Below are 22,723 nucleotides of genomic sequence, written 5' to 3' on the forward strand. Positions count from 1 at the left end.
TATTGACTATAATGAACGCAGATATGCTATCAATTTTGCATAAAAGTTTTGAGTCCAAGCATTGCAAGTTTCGAGAGAGATGAAATCCTGCTTTCTGATTTAAAATGTAAGCTCTAAATCTTGAGGGATTGAGGCAGTAAAATTCCCCCCTGGATTCATGGCATGATCTTTTAATGTTATTATCTGGAACTCCAATATATTTTATTATCATTTTCTGTCTCATGCCAAAAACATGAATAAGTCAATCCAGGCGACTAAGATTTCCCCAAGTTTGAAACTGCCTCGTGGTTTAGCTCATGTTCACAGTTACTGATACAAAGGGAGAAATTCCAACACATCTGTTGTCTGTTCTCTTCGAAACATGTGACCTTGAATCGCTGCCCATCTGTGCCAGCACCGTCTGCTCGCTCGGCAGGTTGCTACATCCCGCCGCCATTTTTAATGCCAGCACAACCTGCTGAAGGTTCGTTCCTGCGCGTGGCTGTTCGTCAAAGGGGTCTCGCCTGGAGCACCCAGCGGCGGCGAGCCGCAGGTGAGCGAGGATTGTGGTTATAGAACTCTGTGGGAAGCGACGGGTCGTTGGCAGGTCCGACCACAAATGGAGGGGTGCATGCTGAGAAATTATCAGCTGCAGTGGCCTGTGCCATAATCTGTGCCACCTTTTCACACTCACAGAGGAACAAAGGAACAAATCAAAGGCATAAACTATTCATAAATGTCTCCGTAACTGTGAACTGGTCTCGCAGATCCGTTGTCTTTCAAAAGAGCGATCCAGCTGCCTAAAGTGCAGCCTTGAGTCTAAAAGTTGCTGGTTTGCATTTAACGGTTTCTTACCGTCTCTCCCTCTTGCCCTGCTGTTCCGTTCATAGGTGGGGTCACCTCCACTTCCACGCTGGAGCTGTTTGGAAGATTTTTTTCTACGGAAACACACATGGATCATCAATGATTGAGTTCTTTGGAAAAACAGAAGCTCACGCTAAAAATGTGGATGGAGTAATGTTATATTGTTTTTCCTAACTTTTCACCTGTTCATTAGAAGCATTACGCAAATACCATTCAGCCAACACCTGACACTTTCTGTTTTTTTAAAGTATGAATCATTTTCCCCAGAATACAGGATACAAGCTTTGGCAGAGGGCTGTGCTATTGAACTAGACTCATAAGCTTAATTTTAATTTTTAAGTTTAATTAATTTAATATTAGCTCCTGAATTCAAATGTTATCTACTCTGTAAATTTATGTTAAAGTTTTTGTTGTTTAACTCATATGTTGGTAAATATTTAGTTTATTATTTATGCATTTATTTACTATTTTACAGTTTACTTCATTAGATTTTATGTGACAGAAGAGTAGAATAGAGAGTTTATTGGGGGGGTTATTGTTGTTTACAGCTGGTAATTTAAATGTACAACTTTCTTTTCTATTCAACTATCAAAAACCCTGATATTTTAAACTGATATAACATTTACCATGGACAGAAAATAATAGCTACAATCCCTCCCAAAATAAAATTTTTATCTTGAACATTTTTCATCACCTCTGACCTCTCTAAGTAAACATGTAGCAAAAGCTTCACATTAGAGAGGAGGGTTCGTTTTGCAGATTCTGATTTCCAATTTCTACTACACCTTGACCTGCACACATCAAATGCCCCGGTTGAAATTTGCAACAGAAATAGCTTCAAAAAATAAACGTGGAAACTTAAATACTAGAAATCAACAAGCACAGACTTGGCTCCAGTCAAGTCGGCTCTCTGTGTGCTGACAGGCATGTGCATGACTGCCACTACCTTCATTCCGTCTGCTTTGGCTCATAGGACTCCATTTCACTGGAGGCTGGACTTGTTTAACAACCCTCGCTAAAATACAGAAAGCCTAAAGGCATGTAATCAGATGATAAAACTGTAATTGCTGTGGAAATTGCTTTAATCCAACTGTGGTTGTGACACAATTAGGATGAGTCTCAGATAGATAATGTGACTTAATATGACAATATCCCAGCACATGACCTCAACTACCCCCCTCCCCCTTCCCCACGTGTGGATTGTGATTTTGCAGATCAAAATGAGATATGAAGGAACTGTTACTGCATTATGCACACCACATTACCAGGTGATACTTCTGAGACTGAACTTAACAAATCAGATTCCTGACACTGCTCTTATGACCAGCGGTGTTGCATGTTGATTAAGAGGATAATATGTTAATGCAGTGCTGTTAGCATACATTTATGTTTTTGATGTTGCTTTGATTCTCCTGCTCCGTCAACACCGAAGCCATGAAAGCGCCTCCGTCGGCCTGTGTTTATTTTTTATTCCTTGGTTCGGTGCGCTTTGAGGGGGGAAATAAAGCACACCCGAATTACTCTTGGCAGTGAGTGTGATTGATTTAAACACTGCTTGAAGACAACACTTGCGATCAATTTGGCTGTCCTTGGTAATGTCACGGTTGTTTAACGTCGGCTGTGATCTCATTAATCATTTCAGTGGGGAAATCTTAGCAAAGTTCTCATAAAGTCGGGTAAAGTTTCAGAGAGAGCATGCACATTTTTGTAAAAGGTAGAGTAAACTAATAATAAACTAGCGTTTGTATAGCCACCCCAAAGACATTTTGTTTTGGGGTGGTCAAAAACAAAAACAAATCTTACATTTATTTCCACAGAAGTCGATCACACCAAAATTCTGAAGCCTGCTGTTTATTCTCAAAATGAGATTTATTTAAAAAAATATTCTTTTCTTCATTCTCTGACTGTCTGAACAATATTAAAATCATTACCATTGTTTTCTAATAAAGGTGTAGAAGTCATTTTAAGCATTTTAAATGTTGTCTAAAGCACTCACAACCCCCAACAACTTCCTACTGCCCAATTTGGAGGTGTGTGTTCTAACTACACCTGCTGCGGTTGCCAAACTAGGAGCCCTATTTTAGTGGGCGCCTGCATGTATGCATCACCTTGTGAACGGGGCCTAATCGTGGGGCCGTATTTGTTAGTGTGGAGATGGTGGATTGTTAGTTGCAGACATTTGGTGAGATCCTTTGACTTGCAGCCAGAGAACAGGCGAACTGGGATGTGCGTACCAGCTGTCCCACAAAAAGCTTTACAATAATTAATTGGAGAGCGACAGGCCTGGTGTGGACATGATGGGGTTTCATCTTGCTGCATGACCAGTCCTGATTTTAATTCTCTGATTAACAATCTACTCAAACTTTCACATAATTCAGGAGTAGTAGGAACTGAATTACATTTTTAATGCACCCCAGAGCACATCTTCACGACCCTGCAATGACAATCTCTGTAGTGGCTGATTTTTAATCTTTTAGTGTGGTCTGTGTTTGTTTTAAAGGTTGCACTTAAAAAAGAGAGCAGGTGAGCCATCCTTAAGTATAGGTCACAAGTACTCAAATTAAGGTTCTCCAAATTAGGTAAAGAAAGTAAGATTGAGAAATTTCATTCAGTTACTTGTGACCTATTAGCACAAATACTTTTAGGTGGCTGCATTCTCTTTTTTTCAGCATGTAAAAGTCACTTTAAGGAATGAAACACCAGAGGTATTTTGAAGAAATACCTCATCTAGACTGGTAGTCCCAAAACGTTTTAAATTCCAACCTACAAAGCAACAGTGGACTTCAACAATTGGTTTAATATACCAGCAAGTAGGGCGATTCAGTAACAATAAAATCTGTAAATGGGATTTTTAGTGGACTGGGTACAGCTAGTTCCAGCTTCACGTTCGCTCACTATACTCCTTGGAGCACTGAATCACCGAGTGACATTCTCAGAAGGACAGCGAGTTAATGTGTTTTCTTGCAACAGCCGAGGTTTTTACCTGCACGGCTTGCTACTCCATTGGCCTTCTCGCTGTCCTCCACTTGGCATTTCTTTTTAGCGATCTTGTGAAGGATAGATGCCTTCTCACGAAATTTACCTGCATGCACAAAAACAGAAGAGGAGACTTACTGAGATTAAATTCGAAGCAACGCATCTTCTAATGTGCTCAGTTTCGCTCCTTCGTTGTCAACTTTGACCAGCTGTAGGTCACATTCAGGAAGCACAGGACAAACAGGTAAGCAGTGCTAATATGTTTGAACAATATGGCGTCAGTATGAGGCAGAGTATCATATATAGTTGATATTTGCAATGTCTTGATCCTAGACGGAGGCCGAGAGAGAAATCCGTCTTCTGGAGGTCAGACTCATTTAGTCTTTATCAGCTTTAGGAAAGAGGAAACAAAGCAAAGTTCTTCAAAAATACAACATCAACATGGAGATCCTGTTTCATTCCCAACAAAAACCGGAACACACTAATACAGACACCCTAAAAAAAACCTGAGTGGAATCAAAATTTGTGGAGCATGTTTCCGACAATAAATTGAATTTTTAAGGTTGTGTGCTTAGCAAGAGACGGACGTTTTCAAGTGAGCAAACCTACAAGTAAATTTTCATGTGCTTTCATGTATATGTTTAGCTGGATATCTGCATATCAGACCCTGCGTGTCTGTTCTCCCCACGCCTGATTTCCACCACTGAAATCGATGCAAAAGATTTTTTATTTATTTTATTTCAGACAGCACGGCCAATTTGTAAGTGCTCGACACAGTAAGGCGTCAATATGTACTCCACCCAGCCATGTCGACACTGTCTGTGACCTTCAGGCAAAATCATTAATAACCCCAAGTTGCTGGCTGCTCCTCTGCTCCCGTTTCCTCTCTCTCTCACTCCTCGTCTCTGCATCGCTTCTCTTCCTCGTCACTCATCCATCTTTCTCTCACCTCGTCTGTCGTTGTTTGGCAAAGCACGACCCCCTCACACCCTCCCCGTGCCAAAACAGCAACACAAGCACACACGGCACGCGCCACATTTTCACAAGACGGCGTCACATGTTTGAAAGCCCAGACATCACTCACCTTAGGCGGTTATTCTCAGTTGCTTTTGTGTTTGACAACGAGTGTGAATTTGTGTAAAATGTGGGTGAGAAATCATCGTCGAGACATGCTTTCTGCCAGAAAACACTCGAGAACCCAACCAAATTTATGATCAGTAGACTCATTTTAATCCGAGCAAATTCAAAATGCAATTTTCATGAGATGATTTTGGGAGGGGAATGCTGTCCCAACCAATCTGATCGCTCGGGAGACAAAAAAAATGCCTCCAAATCTAAAAACTTGTTGTGCCATCCTTGGCTGAGGTGAATACCATCAGGAGTTCCAGAGGAGTTTTTGACATCTTCTTTGCATAATTGTTTGAAATCAATGAAATTGGATGGTTTCTGAAGCGTTAATGGCATGACACAGCATATATGTCAGAGTCCAGTTCAGAGTTTACTTAGATTATAAAAATAACTGTTTTGCACTAAAGTCTTATGACTGTGTTAAACTTTGGTTTTTAAGGTTAATAACTGTCTGAACTTAGGGTTTATGTCACGTCTTTATTTGAATTATTCTGCGTAAAATATAGACTTCTCTTGAAGTCTCACTTTTAAGGTCAACTGCCCAAGTTTATATCTGGAGCTGCAAGTTTCAAACAGAAGTCCAATCTCACAGGAGCCTGTTGAGAAGCTATTTGTTTTATTTTTAGCTTGTCTTATAAATATTATTGAATAAAATGTTTCCTTGGGTATAAAAAGAACTCTGAGTCAGTGCCGACTCTCTGAAAGAGCAGTTCTGACTCTTTGTTTCATCTCACCTTGCTCAAGATTTCTAATAAACCTGACTGAGAGCTTCTCATCTTAACAGTGATTGGATAAATGTTTGCCCAGCACCTGCCCAAAACCTTCAAAAAATATATTTTGGAGCCATTCAGAGGTGATTTGTTGTTTGCTTCTCAACATTGTTCTGCAGGATAACCCAAGTATATGTGAACATAAAATTCACATGCTAAACAGCAGAACTCCTGGTTATTAAGCACTGGTTCTACCACCGCCATGCGTGAAGGTGTGCTGCTTTCAAAACATTTTTTGCATTTATGCCAGTAATGGGTTACAAACCTTCCAAAGAGTTCATCAATATGTTTGTTGGAAGAAAAAAAAAGTGGAATGATAAATGTTCGTCTTGGTCAACAGTAGTTTTTGTCTTGGATCTCTCCCACAGTGCTTAATAACAACTTTAGCTAATGCTAATATGCTAAGACATCTCTCTTATTAAGGATGCTATCTTTTAAATGTCCTGTTGAGTGAATATGAAGAGCATGTCTGTAAAGCAGATGACTGAGGGTCTACCCATGGACAAAGTGCAATTCATCGTCCAGTTAGTATCTTTTTATTTCACTTGTGTTATGGAATCATAGACCATTTAGCAGATTACCATTTAGCATAGATCATCTAGCTCTTTCCTGAGAGAAAATAAAATATGGAAAAAGGTTTATGGAGACGTCGGCTTTTAATGATGTTGCAAATATATGAAGAAGATGTTCTCACAGGCAAACAGGACTAGCTTGTTATCGATAACTTCAGACTTGCTTCAGTGTGTTTTTGTATATTAATGAATTCTGAAAGAACTATTTACACTTTGCCAAAACTACAGACAGGGGCACTGTAATTTGTGGAATATTTAAGAGTCTTTGAGAATAACCAAGCCCATTCCTTCCCCGCCTGCCTGGCTCTGACACAGCCGCTCTGCTTCCCTGTCAGCTCCACTCGTTACGTAAGCGGCGGGCGGATGAGTCACTCCGGTTTGCCAAATTCAGCAACGTACGTCTCAGGTGTGCGCACCCGCTGCTGGTGTAAGTGAACCCTCCAAGTGGGCGCTGAGGCGTGGATGATGTATTTCTCAGCAACGCAGATGGGTTACAGAAACAAAGAAACCGAACGAGAGCAATGGAGGAAAAAAACAGATCTCTTGTTTCTTGAAGTCTGAACATGAACGTGCATGTGTCCGCTTGACGTTTTAGCAGGCTGCGAAGCAGATATTTTAGTACATTCACAGAATTAAATCACGGTTCCTTGCAAAAGTATTCACAGCCTTTGATATTTTCCACATTTTTTTACAGTTGCAACTACAAACTTTAATTCATTTTTATTATACTTTTGTTTGACCTACAGAAAGTATTGCATAATTACAAAATAAATAATTATGGCTATTTTGACATTTTATAGTAAAATATAAAATGTGCCATATTTTTTTTTTATTCAGCCCCATTATTCTGTTAGTCCTAAATGAAATCCAACACAACCAATTCAATTGAGAATTACATCTTCATTATTAATATTACAGTGCCTCTGTATGTAATTCAATTTTACTATAAATTGAGCTCTTCTGTGAAAGCCTGGGGAGGTTTGTTAGCGTGAGCAAACAGTAGCACGGAGGTGTAGGAACACTGCAGAGAGGTCAGGGAAAATGTAGAGAAATCTGAAGCAGAGTTAAATTAGATTATTGTTCTAAACTGAGAGGCCGAATTAAGCAGGAATACCAAGAGAGGTAGAGTAACTCTGGAGGAGCTAAAGAGATCCACAGCTCTTGGAAAATTCTGACCAAATGACTATTTGTTCTGTACAGCACAAATCTGCATAACGATTTGATGCCTTGAGATGACTGAAAGAAAACTATTAAAAGTCTAAAAATCTGACACAGGACCTCCAGGGCACATTTGTCAAACTCAGCCTGCCATCGCTTTTTACATATTTTATCTGTATACCGCCAAATTTAATCAATGTGAAAAGTTCTTAAATATTGCTTAGTGTCAAGAATTCACTGAATGTAGAGACAGATATTTATTCATATTTTTGAAATTTCTTAATGGTTTTATCTACTTTGTTCTTCCACAGCCAGACCTTTGAGAACATCTTGGATCTAGATGTGGCCCAAAATGAAAATGAGTTTGACACCACTGCTCTAGGGGACACAACAAAAATGTGCCAGTAAGTTTTTGGTCAGAGGAGAGTTGCTGAAAATGTAACTTTTAGGTTTAGCTGAAAAGTAATACTGCACATTACTGTGCAACTGTAAGCTTTACAATCCAACTGAGAATTTGTGGCAAGACTTGAAATGTGATGTTCACAGATAATCGGCATTTAGCCTGATTGAATTTGAGGTCTTTTACAAAAAATGGACAAACATCTCACTCTCTACAAGGAAAGATTGTAGCTATATTTGCATTGAAATGATGGTCTACTAAGTATAGGGCTGCAAGAGAATTACACTAGGAAGAACACATTTTTTTGTTGGTTTGTCCAATAAAATCTTAATGAATTACATTAAAATCTGTGGTTGTAACATGGCAAAATGTAAATGAATACATTTGCAAAGCACTGTGAAAAACATAGGACTCTTTGGTTTTACACAGCTAAAAAAAAACCGAAAACACCTCACAGGAAAACACATATATTTTTTGGATAGCGACAACAAAGCTTTAAATAAAAAAACAAAAAGCAAACTTAAAAGGAAAATTTTAAAAATGGCATGGACACCATGATTTGCACTTATGTCAGTGAAATCTCAGAGATTGTTGTCAAACTGAAAAACAAAACTATGCAAAATGTGTGTCACGAGCAAGAACACAAAAAGAGGGTGGAAGAGTGCTGATTCATCATGAGAAGATGAGGAAGAGAGAGACAAAATCAAGAGGGGATGACGACAGCTGAATTACACAAGGAAAATAGTGAAAACGTTTGGGCTTACCTTCCTCAGTCATTGAGTGATAATATTTTAGTTTCCCATAAGTCCCAAGCTCTACAACATCACAGCAAAAGACACAGGGTAAGGCAACGGACACACAAAGAAAAGGGAAATAGTGAACATGACAGAACAGCACAGGTCCGCTTGGCTCAACGTAGATCACGTACTGTGCAAAACACTCACACAAGACACAAGACGTGACAAACAGAAAGAAGAAAAATCTCTCTGAGTCATCGCTGCATAAGTGCAAAACAAAGATTGAATTGTATAAAAAATACTCTGGACCCTCACAGTGACTCGGTCAGAAGGAGAGCCTCCCAGTGGCAGAGTGTACTTAGATAGAAAGTGTATGTAAAAAAAAATAATGAAAAAAGAGTGGGATGAAATTATGACACTTATAACAGTAAATTAAAAACAAACAGACTGAACGAGGACGTAAAATATATCGGGTCAACATGCAACAACCACAGAAAAAAGATGAGTCCTCCTCTCCTCTGTATGCGACCCTTTTCCAAATAAAACCTCGTGAGTCAGCGTTTTATTTCAACAATGAAACCACAATGGCTAATTTGATTCCCTTACTGAAGCAGTTCTCCGTGCCACAGGGACCAGGATGGTCAGCACATCTGCATGATGAATTAGCCAGGAACACAAATCTGCAGCAACAGCTGAATGTGAAGCAGGAGAACACAAGCTCCTGCCTCCCACGTTGCTCTTTGCCTCAGAAGTAAAAAAAAAAAAAAAAAAGAAAGGAAAAAAGCATCTCACAGCTTGGAGCTGTTCTGTTCCAACTATAAATATGTTCGCTTGTCTCCCAGCACAGCATTTTGGGTTGTGTGCTCATTTGATGATGCACACAAGAATAAACTACTGCCTGAGTACATCTGTTAGGACAGAAAATCATTTAATAGACAGCAAACCAACGGCATGTACAGTGCAGAGTCTTAAAACAGAGATCCCACCGCTACCAGCTGGTGGTCATGACTGCAAAGGTTCTGAATATAAATAAAACAAAAGCTAAGGAGCATAAAAACCCTATCATACACAACACAGACCGCTTCACTGTTTGACTTCCCACTGAGCAGAAAGCACAATCTAAAACAGAGTCTAGCTGTAGCTTATGTTTAGTCCTGAACTGCCTGTTAAATTTAGACCACAAGGACATTAATGAGAATATGATGACTAAATATATTCCTTGTAATTGGTCATGTTTTAGTCCAATACTTTGCAAGAGAATAAATACACAACATAGAACTGCACAAAAAGAGACATACATTGCCAAAAAAAAGTATGCCTCCTTACAGATTTCTCAAGATTTTGCATATTGGTCACATTAAAGTTTGTCAAGCAACTTCTGCTATCATACAAAGATAACCAGCGAAAATATAAAATGAATAACAGTTTTTTTTAACCTACCTGGGTCTGTAAAGTTATGAATTACCAACATTTTTTGCTTCATTAGCGATACCTGATTACTACCTCACAGGAAAACTTAAGAAATACCTTAAATAGAACCTGACTGACAACATGAAGTAGGCCAAAAATCTCAAAAAGCAACACGATTCTCTGAATTTCAAAACGAATGCAAGGACAGAAAAAAGGCATTTATTTATTAGTCCGGGAAAGTTTACAAAATCATTTATATGGTTTTGGGACTACAGCAAATCATAGAGTCATCCATTACCTACGAATGGAGAAAGCATGAAACAGTGGTTAATTGTCAAAGAAGGTGCTAGTCTACCAAAACTACTTTAAGGGAGCAATGGAGATTCATGCAGGATGTCACAAAAGAACCCAGAACTGCGTTAAGTGCAAAACAGGTAAAAGTCAGTGATCAAGATTCAACAGAAGAAGCAAAATGGACAAAAACCACTGCTGGTCACTAAGAACACAGAGGCCAGTGTCACATTTCCAAAATATCATCTTGATGATCCCAGATTTTTGGGAAAATACTTTGTTGACACACAAGACAAAAGTAGAAATGTGCAGCTTGTTTCATTTGCAGTAAAATTAACCAATCATATCAGAGAAGGGATTTTACACCTACAGTCAAAAATTGAAATGATAGAGTGATTGCTTTAGACTGATTTGCTTTCTCTGGCCTTGGATAACAAAAAAAAAACCAATCACTCAGTTCTGCTCTCCACTAGAAGCTTCTGAATCTCCAACCATCTTAGACTGATGCAATGATCCTTAAGCACACCATGAGCTCCTCCTCTGAAAGATTCAAAAACACAGCATCACACAGACTTAAATATTTGTTTTTGTGGTTGTAAAGTTTCTAAAATGTCTTTTCACAAGGAAAACCCTATTAATTTCTCATTATTAACAACAATTGAGTGAAAATCAATCGTTGTTGATTTGCTGACACAAATAAGGGTTTGTTTGACAGCTGCCACTTGATTGACTGTAACTCAGCAGAATGGTATAGTTAAAGTGTTTCACTGAAAGTCTCTGAAGAGCTGCACATTTAAACAAGTTCGAAAGGTTTATTGAGCAATCCAGACTACTTTCTAAATAACACAATAACACAATTACAAGAAAAATATCCAAATGCGTCAGGGGATGGAAGAAAACCCAAATTATTACCCTCACAAAAAGGAAACTGATATGGGAACCATCAACGCTCAACCAACAACTGCAAACTGCTAGACCCGGTTTCACAACAGAAACTTTCAAGCTTGGCTGAAGTTTGCAGCTCCCCAAATGGATAAGCTTTAACTTTTGTTAGTGTTTCTTGTGGATTTATATGTACTAGATATTATTTATGTTATTCCTGTGTTCACGGTGTTCTCCTGGTGTCATTTTTATTGCTCAGCCTCCCTCATTTCTCAGCCACATGATTCCCTCCCAGCTGCATCCCTTCAATAATCTCTCATTTGTTTTCTATCCAGCAATCTTTCTCCCTGCGACATAAGACTCCTGGTTTCATCAGTTCATCAGTACGCCACAAGCGAAAAGGTTTTCTTTTCTACAAAAGAAAAAAACTTGAAGTCAAAGTGCAACTTCACGAAGAACATTTAATCATGTTTCAGTTTGGGTGCAGGTATATATGCAGTGAATGTATGCTTAAGTAGAAATAAATAAAAAGTATGTATTATTCTATAAAAGACTTAGCCTAAATATCAAATGTCTTTGAAAATAATAATTTAAAAAATGGGCAGAAAGCAGGAAAATTCTTATAAGGCCTTGCCAAATCAAACCAAACTGATATAATAACAAGAGAAACCTTTAGAAATAGGAGGTGTACCCACTGCCCTAAATATTATAATAATCAGCTTTTAAAAGAACTGTGCACTCAGAATGCCCTAAAGTTAATAAGCATTTAGAGAAAAAAATGGCATAAACCCCATCAACAACATTTAAAAGACTAAATTATATTTGCTGTTGTTATACTTTGTAAATGGTCTGAGAGAAAGAGCAGGAGGGATGCAAAAATTATTCTAGGTCACTGAGGACTAACCATAACAGGCCTGAAATATCTCATAACTATTTTAGCCAAACCATTTTTAATATGTTCTTTTTATTATGCCGTTTTAAACTTAGCGATAAATTTCAGTCTCTTTACCTATTAAGCTTTATTTCTTTCACCTACAGTTTTTATCTGACTTTGTGTTTTTTGTTTTAATCCATTTTTTTACGAGTGTAGTGCTCAAAAACACAGCAGCTTTGTCCATGGAGCTCGTCTCCCAAGATCTCCAAAAAATGACAAGCAGGTGACCTTGTCATTGTTATGCTAAAAAATGTGTTTACTGAATGTTTGCCTTTACAAGCAAAATCTCTCTAGCATGAACAAACTTTTTTTCGTTTAATCTCAAAAATAAGAGAGCTCTGAAATTGAATAACGTGTTAAACATTGAATATAGAATGATATGCGTAAAAGTGATATTAAACAACCTCATTGTCATTTTTTTAAATCTCTTTTCAATCTAAAACCAGTTAAGTCTAACGTAACACATCTATCAGAGTACAAAAATCTTTTTCTGTTTGGCTGAATAGGCTCTCGTGATGTTTCCTCCCTCTGACGCTCAGACTATTAAGGACCTGAGCTGAGTCCAGAAATTACAAAAACGTAAGCCAGAACTGATAGACTTCTCCATGTCCAACAAGTTTGGTAAACAGAGGAGCTGTTGCTGCAGATGTTGTTCATCCCTTCAGAAAGAGACAGAAGTGGAATTGCACAAATTGACTTGTAAGCTTGTTCCATAAGCGAGTACATAACACTGCATGTATGGCCACAGTAACAGTCTCCTTAGTATCATTTATCTCTTCCTTTGAACATGATCCATATTTCATGACCAGAGGTGAGGACTACAATCTGACATGAATATTGTGGACTTTGTTGTTTTTTTTCCCAAGAACCCGTTCACAAGCCTGTAGGTAGCAGTTCACCTATTCCTGGTTGAAAATCAATAAGTTATGAGGCTGATTGGTTTTTGACAGATGCTCACTATCTATTAAAAACCAATCAGTCTCATAACCTTGAAATAATTTGACTTGGCTTAATCTTCCTACACAAGATTGTCATTGCAAAAAGACTATAAATTCCTTTACGTGCAGATAATGCTATACATAGAAAAGTGTTGCAGCAAAAACTTATCACTGATATTTATCATATTGAGCGCGCAGCCGCTCTGCTCTAGTGATGAAATTATAGCGAAAATCTCATGCTGCATAGAAGACTTGGCAGTTCTGAAAAATCAGTCTAATGAGATGAAAATGTGATGAAAATGTCTCACTGCAACATGCCTCGCTCTTCTGCTGCACTTACAGAAAAGTGCTTGAATCTCATTTGATTAGATGATTTCTATTTAAATTCACAGCAAAGCGAATTCTGTAACTGAGCCCAGTTACTTCAAAGCAAAATTACTGCCTTCACACAGCGTCGTGTTCATCCTGTGCAAGTGTGGAAAGACAGCCAGGTTTGTTGTTGTTTACAAACCAAACTCTTGTCCTTGTGACGTGACCTCCAAACCGCGGGTGAGCCAAGCGTGAGAGTGAGTGTGTGTACGTGTCCAGATTGTGTGCTGGGGGCTGGAGAGTCAGGGGATTCACAGTCTGTGCAAAAGCAAAAAGGCTTTTAACATTGATTATATCACCCAAGCGGTCTAGGCTGGCTGCGAGGTCTAGCATGTGTGGGTATGTGGTTTGATAACAAGAACGATGGATTGACGGATGATGCGATGGCTGGCTGAGCCCAATTACATAACACACTGGAAATGTGATTAGTTATCAACTTTACATGAAGTGGAGCAAAACTTCTTTTCAAAGATAGGATCCATAAGAAAGACATCAATTATTTATCTAAAAAAGTGGAAAAGCTTTTAGGGAAAACACACATTTGCATTATTGCTGAGAGAAAACAGCTACCCAAGTTGAACTTTGAGCATTTTTTTTAACACAATTAAAGCAATTTGAAATTAGAACAGAGGGTTAGGCCCAAAGCACACCGTCTGCATCTGAATTTTCAACGGACCACCAGGCAGAGTGAGTATTCACGTGAGAGTATGTACCCCGGAAATCCCAGTAATGTAAAAACAAACTGGTCTGACAGTAAACAGAAAGTTAAGCAAACCATTGTTTCACTCTTTCATTTTTTCTGCATTTTTGCGCTCCAAACATTGGCAGTTTTTTTTTTTTTGCAATATTTTACCCCAAAGCGGATGTGTTTTACTTTGTCACTTCCTGTCTCAATTCTGATATTCCCATCAAATTTCTGGATAGCTCCGGACAAAATATACCTCAGGTCCTTAAGATTGCAAACGAACATGGATCACAAAATTGATCTGAGTTTCGTGCCTATGGTAAGGCACAAACCCACCCTGGAATGGGAAGGTTCGCTACGTCAGAACTAATTTGGCAAATGTGTCTCCATCAGTGTTGTATAGTAACGAAGTAAAAATACTTCACTACTTTACTTAAGTATATTTTGGAGTACTTCATACTTTCCTCGAGTATGAAAATTTTTGATGACTTTCACTTTTACTTCACTATATTTCCGAACTTAATTGCGTACTTTTACTCCGATACATTTTCAATGTGTGGTTTAGTTACTCGTTACAAAAAAGCGAGAGAGAGAAACGCAAGTGTTTTGACCCCACCTACTGATTAGCAAGTAGCAAGCAGGCTACCGAACAAAGTCGGTAGCCTGCTTGCCTGGGCTTGTTCATCACCACCAATAGGATACACCTGTTTCGCTTCTCCCATTAAACACAAAGCAAGTCTCGCAATCAGGAACAGCCACATGGAGGAGGAGACGGAGACCACAACGACTGCAACTACGTCGGACACGGCTCCAGGGGAACCACCAGCTGGTGATAGGGTGACCAGACGTCCTCTTTTTCCCGGACATGTCCTACTTTTCAGACCTAAAAAGATGTCCGGGGGGAATTTAAAAATTGTCCGGGATTTTGGTCAATTGCCTCAAAACACATTACATAGCTTACAGTGCATTGTAGGGCACTGCGCACGGCGCTGCGTGTCACGTGATCACTGAGCCGCGTCAGTGGGCAGCATAATGACCAGTTGTGTGCACCACCTACTGACTGATTCACTGATTTGTGAAGTAGAGTAATCGTAACAGCTCTTTTTCTTCATGTTGGCTGCATTTTCTGTACTATTTATTTTTCTCATTTTCAGCACTGACCTTACTTGAAGGGAAAACTTGAGGCTTACAAAAACTTTGTATTTTCTGTCCTGGAGGGTATACTAAGAAGCTGGTCCAGTTGTAAAGCAGGTTAAGTTAACCTTGTGCTATAGGTAAAGCACCTAATTTTCTTAACTAAATGATGCCTGCAGGTATATCTATTAGCAGGTTTAATTTTGCCTGCACTTGGCTGGGTACATTATTTTAAGTGTATTTGACAAGTTTACCAAAATATAAAAAATGTCATTCAAACTGCATTTGCTTTGTTTTACTTTTTACTTGTACTTTTCATTACATTACTTGAGTACATCCATTTTTACAGTAATTTCCATACTTAAGTACAAGAAGTTTCAGATACTTTAAGACTTTTACTCAAGTAACATTTCAGTCAGTGACTTCGACTTTTACCAAAGTCGTATTTTGGAGAGGTACTTGTACTTTTACTTGACTCTGAGATTTCAGTACTTTATACAACACTGGTCTCCATCTCCTCCAAGTGTATTAACTCTTTATCAGAGAAACTAAAACCTCCTTAAATGAGTGTAAAAACTTCTTCAACTGCCTTTGCTCTCCATTTGTTGACTTCTCACATTTTTAAGCACACACTGCACTGTACGCTGTCAAGGTCAGATACAAGAATTGGGGGAAAATGCATTAAAAAGTAGCAAGAATCCAAAGAAAACCAATAATACCTTCAGGAGGCTTATTCAACAACTGACAAAAAATATGTAAAAAATAAAATTATGAGTGGCTTAAAACCTTTGCACTGTACTTTACAGACTGCACTGAGTGTAGAATATCTAAGTCCTATCTGGAAACATCTACCATCAATGTGATGTTATACTATGTTCTCTACTGCTATTAACCATGGAAGAGTTGTGTTGTGTTAATACAACATTAAAGTAAAAAAAAAAAAGTCAATGTGTTATATTTGTAGAAATGGAAAATGCATTTCCATTGCCCAGGGGGTCAGTGACAGTGAGTGCAATATTGAACTGTGTGATCAATGTGGCCCTGGGTCACCAATCACACACAACTGCTGGTGTGTGAAGCGTTACCTCCTTTCTATTTATGGTTGTAAAATTTAAGAGAAAATTATTATTTTCTCAATATTATTTGTGTGGATGAATGCAAAATGAAGAGCTAATTGGACGTCCTTTGATTAGCATCTAAGGTTTCCAAGGAAACTGGAAAGCTATGCCCTCTTTCGTGCCACCAGCTTACTCTGTAAGCAGTTTGTGTGCCAATAAGTGTGCATCATGGTTTACACAGATGACCTTCTCTGGTCTCTACTCGGACCACTGACGAGCTTGGTGTGACCTCCGCTCGATAAAAAAAAAAGAAAAAAAGACCTGACATCAACAAAGATGCGCAAGGTCACTGTGGCAGGGTGAGTAATCTTTCTTGTCTATCTCAGTGAGATAGCAATCAACTGAAGAGTGACTGAACAGTCTGAGCCACAGCAATAATGCTGCACACACAACAGGGCTGTGAGTTGGTGGATATTTAAAGCAAACAGCACGTTAAATTACATTTTCTTTCTCTTTCTATCTGTAAAACATGCATTTAGTTTCATCTGCAGTTCTGGCCAGAAGTTAACCTATAGTCAGGATGGACAAGCTGACTTTTTTAATTTGGAGCTTTTATTGATTCGTTTTAATCTTTCTTTTTCTAGCATGCAATGATTATACAACTTCAATGATTTTTAGAAAACCAATAAGTGGATGCAGAAGTTTGAATTTGTTGTGAAGGTTTTCCGCATGCGGTCAGAACTGAACATTCGGGGACTGGTTTTGGACTGTTGCTACTATATTTAACTAGAGCGATAAAGTATTGTTTTTACAACAGAGAGCAGCTGACTATATGAAAGCATCTTATTGTGTATCTGCTCCACCTTGAATCCTTACATTCTCCTCCTCCCATTTCACGTCCAGTTATCCTTTCAGGCCTGTCCAGCATATATGAAACACCCCACCTAAACTCCACCCAAATATAATCCAAGTCAACTTATTCCATTTCCAGCTTACCTTTACTATTAGGTATGATCCGCAACATCAAATGTGACCTTAATAACTAGAATGAGCATATGTCAACCTGTGTGATAAATCTTATCGAAGAGCTTAAAGCAAATTCAGGAATGCCGCCTGAATCCTGAGTGGGGTTTTTAAGAGTCTCGTCTCAGACGGTCGACTGAGCAACAGCCCTCCCCGCTCACTCCCAATATCTCTGTGCCGTTCAATATTTAATGGCGTTCCTGAGTGATTTTGTTTGTAGCTGCATATGGATGGAAGAACTTCATATTAGAGCTTGAAACAAACTGTCCCAGTCCATTACTACGTTTTTTTTTCTTCTTCCAAGCAGATCTCAAGTATGTCACAACACTAAAATACATTTGAATTCAGAGGAGCACAAGGCAAACAGATGGGCAAAGGATTTGATGCTGAGTAAACACAGAAACCGTCAGGATTAGGTGAATGTGAGTCAATGACAGTTTAATTTAAAAAAAAAAAAAGAAACTTAGGGAATAAAAATGACTGATTTCTCTGTTGAGCTCTTATTGACTTTAAGTTCTGATGACAAGGATTCAAGAAAAATTGCATGCGTTTATATACTAATGGCAAGATAAAGGAACCGACACGCCATCTTCTTCAAACTGGAGTTCCACACAGAAAACATTGACGAAAAGCTAAAGCATTCGCGAATTTAAAAGAGGAGAGAGAGGATCGGGAACGATGGGCAGGGGGAAAAACAATGCAGAAATGATCACAGAGGGGGTTTCCAAGCAGAAAGCATCCACAGAAGAGAATGGCATATTTAAGGGAGAGAGCTGACATACACCACAGAGGCGTTAAGGACATGTATACATAAGAGAGCACGTCGGATAAGAGCGGCTTCCCAGATGTTGGAATGAGAACAAACATATCTGCTGTTGGCATATACGAGGGGTGGGAAGAGAGGAGGAGGAGGAGGAGGAGGAGGAAGAGGACGGGGAAGAAGGGACACAGAAATTAGAGGAGTAACTCACCAGAGTCAGCAAATTCTGAGGGGACAGTAAAAGAAAGAGAAATAAGAAGAAAACAGAAACAGACATGATAAATCCAGGTGATCTTCAGTGAGAAAGCGAGAACTGAATAGTTATCGGGCAATATTTCAAGATGAGAAATATTGTAAAAGGGTCAACAAACCATTTTCTATGTTAGTAGTTCAATGAAATGAGGCAAACTTAGAGAAATAATTATTACATCTGGGCATAGAAAGTTAAATTAGAAGTAAGGAACCACTCTTTCTGATGTCTTACAAAATATGAAATATGTCAAGGTGCATCTCCATAAACTATATTATTATCATAAAGGTGAACTTGTCGTAGTGATTCAGCTCAAAAAGTGAAAGAAAAGTGATATCCCTTGTATGTCCTGATTTCTTTTTTTCTACCTTGAACATCAAAAAATTCTCAAAAAACACACAAGAATTCAAACTTTGGACAAAATTACAAGTAACTAAATGTCTTACAAACACAGACCCACACACGCACACTTTTGCCATCTGCTTATCCCAAACATGCCTACACTTGCATAACAAACTGAACTGTTACTTCAGCTGTTTCAAACATTTTTTACCATTGGTTCATTTAAATGCTGTGCTTATGTTCCAAATTATGATTTGGTACTGTTTGATGCATTAGATGTAGCTATTCAGCATGTGTGATAATGAATATGTTTTATATCTAGAGCAATCTTTTAATTCGCAAGGACCTGAATGCATGGATGTATGTATGAAATATTTACAGCATAAAATGGGATTATTATTCAGATAAGTTAAATAATAATAAAAGTACATTTCAGTCATTAAGAACAATAAAACCGAAGTGTGCCCATTCGTACAATTAGATAAGGTAAACTGGCAATAAATCGGAGAAACTCAGAGTATCTTTAAGCTAATCTCCATCAGCTTTCTGAAGCTCTGATAGAGCTTTTCTTTAAAGCATTTTCACTCATTTTCTAACCAGTCTTTATACTTGGCTGACACAATTTACTGTGTAGTAAGTGCTAAAAAATGTTTTAAGAATTAATAGATCAGACAAAAGTGAATATAACAAAAACAATTTCTGATATGGTCAGGTACCAAACATAAAACGAGTGAAAAAGCAGCCAAGAAAAAACTTTTTCTAACAAAAATGCTAGAAATCCCTAAAATCTGCTTTTCAGAGCCATTTTACTAGGACCCAAAAAGTCTGGTTTATTATATATATAATGTGAATATGAAAAAAGGAGGGATTCAAGACTTTTGCACAGTATTGCATGTTGTATTAAATGTGTGGCTTTGATTCTTCTAAGAAAGAAAAAATATCCCAGATACACACTGGCCACATGACTGCGGCTCCAGAGCCCAGATCCACTGGTGTCAGCAGAAGGTAAAGGGCTGAGAAATTATGAACCTAAAATCACGAAAGACAAAACTGCACATGCTCACACACGGGCACACGCGCCTATGCATGCAACACAATTATGCTAACTAACCCCTCTCTAAAAATCTAACAAGAGGAAAAGCATTTCCGAGAACCGGAGAGACAACCTCAGACGTTCGTTCAGCATGGAGGCACAGACAGCTTATTTTGAGAGAGGCCTATAAAAAATGAATGGATTGAGTCCTGCTAGCTCTCTGCAGCCCTGATAAACTGCTCTTAAAGGCCGAGAACAGACAAGGACAAGCAGCACGGTCTCCATCTTTGATGAATACGCTTGTTTATGGGATGTCATGCTGTGAACTCATCAGCAAAATTGTCTTTTACTTCATGAAAATCGGTAAAATGTGCCACCATCAACTCAATAAATGCCCCAAATGTCATCTGCACACTTTACAAGGTGAATTTTAAAGCAACATACTTATGTAAAAGACTGATATCATTTTTATACGTCCTCTGGCGTATGAGAAATCTTCCCAAAGTACTACATGGAAATACCTAATTAATACATCCAAGTGAGCCGAAGCCTTAGGTGTTGCTTTTGTTCTCTTGAGTAATTTATTCATTGTGCACGTCGTGTCACACTGTACTTGCTGTTTCAGTGCATTCAGTTCCAGTCATTTGTTTGGCAAAAGACCCGTCAGTCAAGTCTGGAAGGATTTGTTCTGCATTCATACTGAATCTCCTGTTAAAAGTCTTTAGTTATTCATCAGCTCACAGGCACTTAATTTAAAACCTGAATAGCGCAATGTTTAACGGGGACTGAAACCAAAAGCAGTTCACTTTTAATGATAGAAACCCCGATGGAGATTGGATTGGATATAAAAATCTGCACAAAGCATAACATTCTGCAAATATCCATAAGTGATATTTATTCATGATACTGAAATGATGAATGCACAAGGGCACAGTTTGCCTTGTATTCCTAGCAGAGATGCATACAGATGCATGATTCAAAAGCCCATCTTTATTGTCTGTAAATCACTCAGAAGATGAGTCATGACATATTTTGGATTTCCAAGAAGCAAAGTTTCTTGGAGTAAAGCTTAAGTGCCTTCTCACTACTCATTAAATATCTGCTAATGTGATTCCATGTACCCACGGGAGAACCCTGCGGTCTAATGACTTTGGTTTATGATTGTTTTTGCCGTTTATCCAGTCAGGTATTACGTTATGCTGTCATGCTAAGAACGGTGAATGCTGTAACCGTGCCAACAACACACAGTACCTTATAGTACTTGAATGTTTGTTATGTTACAACCACAAACCTATTTGTGTTCTATTGGGATTTTCCGTGACAGAGTATAAATGTGAGCAGGAGGGGAAACAATACATGGTTTTGAATTCTTTTATAAATAAAACTGAAAATGGTTGTATATTTAATAGAGTGTAAAACTATCATTTGAAGCAGTCACAATCACAGGTGTTTTGGTTTATGATTCCCCAGCTACTTTCATTTTTGCTTTTCAAAATAGTTCAAGTTTCGTCAAATTTATAGCATTTTTCACTTGGCTAAAAAAATGTATTTTTAAAAGAACATCTACTTCCACTGTGCCCCCAAATGTGGTTTGTTTCAAATTGGGGAAATCACATTTTATAACATTTAAAAAAAAATTATAATATTTCTATGTATCATTTTCCTTCCACTTTATAAATATACACTACTTTGTATTAATCTGCCACATAAACTCCCCAGAGACACATAAGTCCAGGGTTCATCAAGGACTATAAATGTTTTTGTATGGTGGACAGCAGGTCTCTAAGTCCCAAGCTCTATTAGAAGATACAAGCCTGCAAAATTTGTGCATACTGTCTGTTCTAAATAAAGATAATGTTTCTCATTTCACCCCTCATCGTTTCATGGTGGGATACGAATAAGATGACACAGCACCTCTACCAAAATATCAACATATTTATTCCCTCCCCCAGAGGTCTGACACTGCTGTTTTGCTGTTTCCTTAGCTGAGCTAATAGGCAATCATCTTGGATTAAAGGCAAATGATCTACCTACCACCTGAGCTGTGCTGTAGAACAAGTGTAATAAATCACTCTCGACATACACAACACAGGGACTTCACTGGTCTTTTTTGAGGTTTGATGGATTTGCAGGAGGTAAATAAGGCTCTTGTGGAATTATGTTCATTTGACAATTACTTAGAACAGATGGTGCTGCTCTTTGTTGGCAGGATTGTGAGGTTAACTGTAGTCGTACAGAAAGCGCTTTACAACTCCGGACAACTCCAAACTTACACAGCTGAAAAGAGGATTACAGTGAAAGTTCAGTTTTTGTTTTTTTTTGTTGTTTTGGAGTGGGGTTCTGTGAAGTAGTTATTAGTATGTGCTACGTTATCCACAGCAGCAAAAGTGGTAGAAATCTGAATCTGGATCAGAATAAAAATGATCATGCCAGTCAGATTATGAGCCCTGACAGAGCAAGGTAACCAATTTAAGAAACAACTCCACAATTCTACACATGTGGCATGTGGCTGTTGTCATTTTGCAAAGTGATTTTGAACAGCCACTGTATACTGTTTACAAAATCCAAAATGTGAAAGTCTTTCACTCAAAGACCAGCTCATTTGGTTTACAAATGAGTTGTTGGTTGTGTTTTTTCTTATTAAGTACCAATCCAGGATCCTTTCTGAATTTTGCATTTGAACTTCAGCCTGAAAAACTCTATTTAACCCTCAGCAATCCCTCTGCATGTGCAATTTGGATGTGTGCGTCACTTCTGCCTTTCTTGAAGTGAAGCACATGCCAATCCCTTTGTGTAAGGCTCCTGATCAAAATATTGTATTTATTGGAATGTGGTTTGGTTGAATTAGCTGTCGATCAAATCTTCCAGATGTCACTCAGAGTGGTGGCAGGTTCGCACTCAAAAGTGTTCCAAACAAATACTTGGAGAGCTGGGATCACGTTGTTCTGATTGGTTGTTGCGTTGGCCTGAAGAAAATATAGCGGTTTTTAAAAAATCTAAATCTCTGATGTCCAAATCAAATGCAAGCCA

The 22,723-nt window shown here is 38.4% G+C and overlaps 1 protein-coding gene across 6 annotated transcripts in view; it reads right to left on the reverse strand.

Moving 5' to 3' along the window:
• LOC102216912 (sodium/potassium/calcium exchanger 2-like) overlaps nucleotides 1-22,723 on the reverse strand; it is a 60,022-nt gene that overhangs the window by 12,183 nt on the left and 25,116 nt on the right. For 4 of the 6 annotated variants that reach the window (XM_023346352.1, XM_023346351.1, XM_023346355.1 and 1 more), the window contains 4 exons: nucleotides 18,280-18,294; nucleotides 8,612-8,662; nucleotides 3,827-3,925; nucleotides 835-917 (listed from right to left, as the gene is read on the reverse strand). In XM_023346352.1, the coding sequence (XP_023202120.1) occupies nucleotides 835-917; nucleotides 3,827-3,925; nucleotides 8,612-8,662; nucleotides 18,280-18,294 (248 nt within the window). The remainder of the gene's footprint in view (nucleotides 1-834; nucleotides 918-3,826; nucleotides 3,926-8,611; nucleotides 8,663-18,279; nucleotides 18,295-22,723) is intronic. The other 2 variants (XM_023346356.1, XM_023346357.1) reach the window with 2 other exon arrangements.

The sequence above is a fragment of the Xiphophorus maculatus genome, chromosome 14 (assembly GCF_002775205.1).
Source record: "Xiphophorus maculatus strain JP 163 A chromosome 14, X_maculatus-5.0-male, whole genome shotgun sequence".
Taxonomy (NCBI): domain Eukaryota; kingdom Metazoa; phylum Chordata; class Actinopteri; order Cyprinodontiformes; family Poeciliidae; genus Xiphophorus; species Xiphophorus maculatus.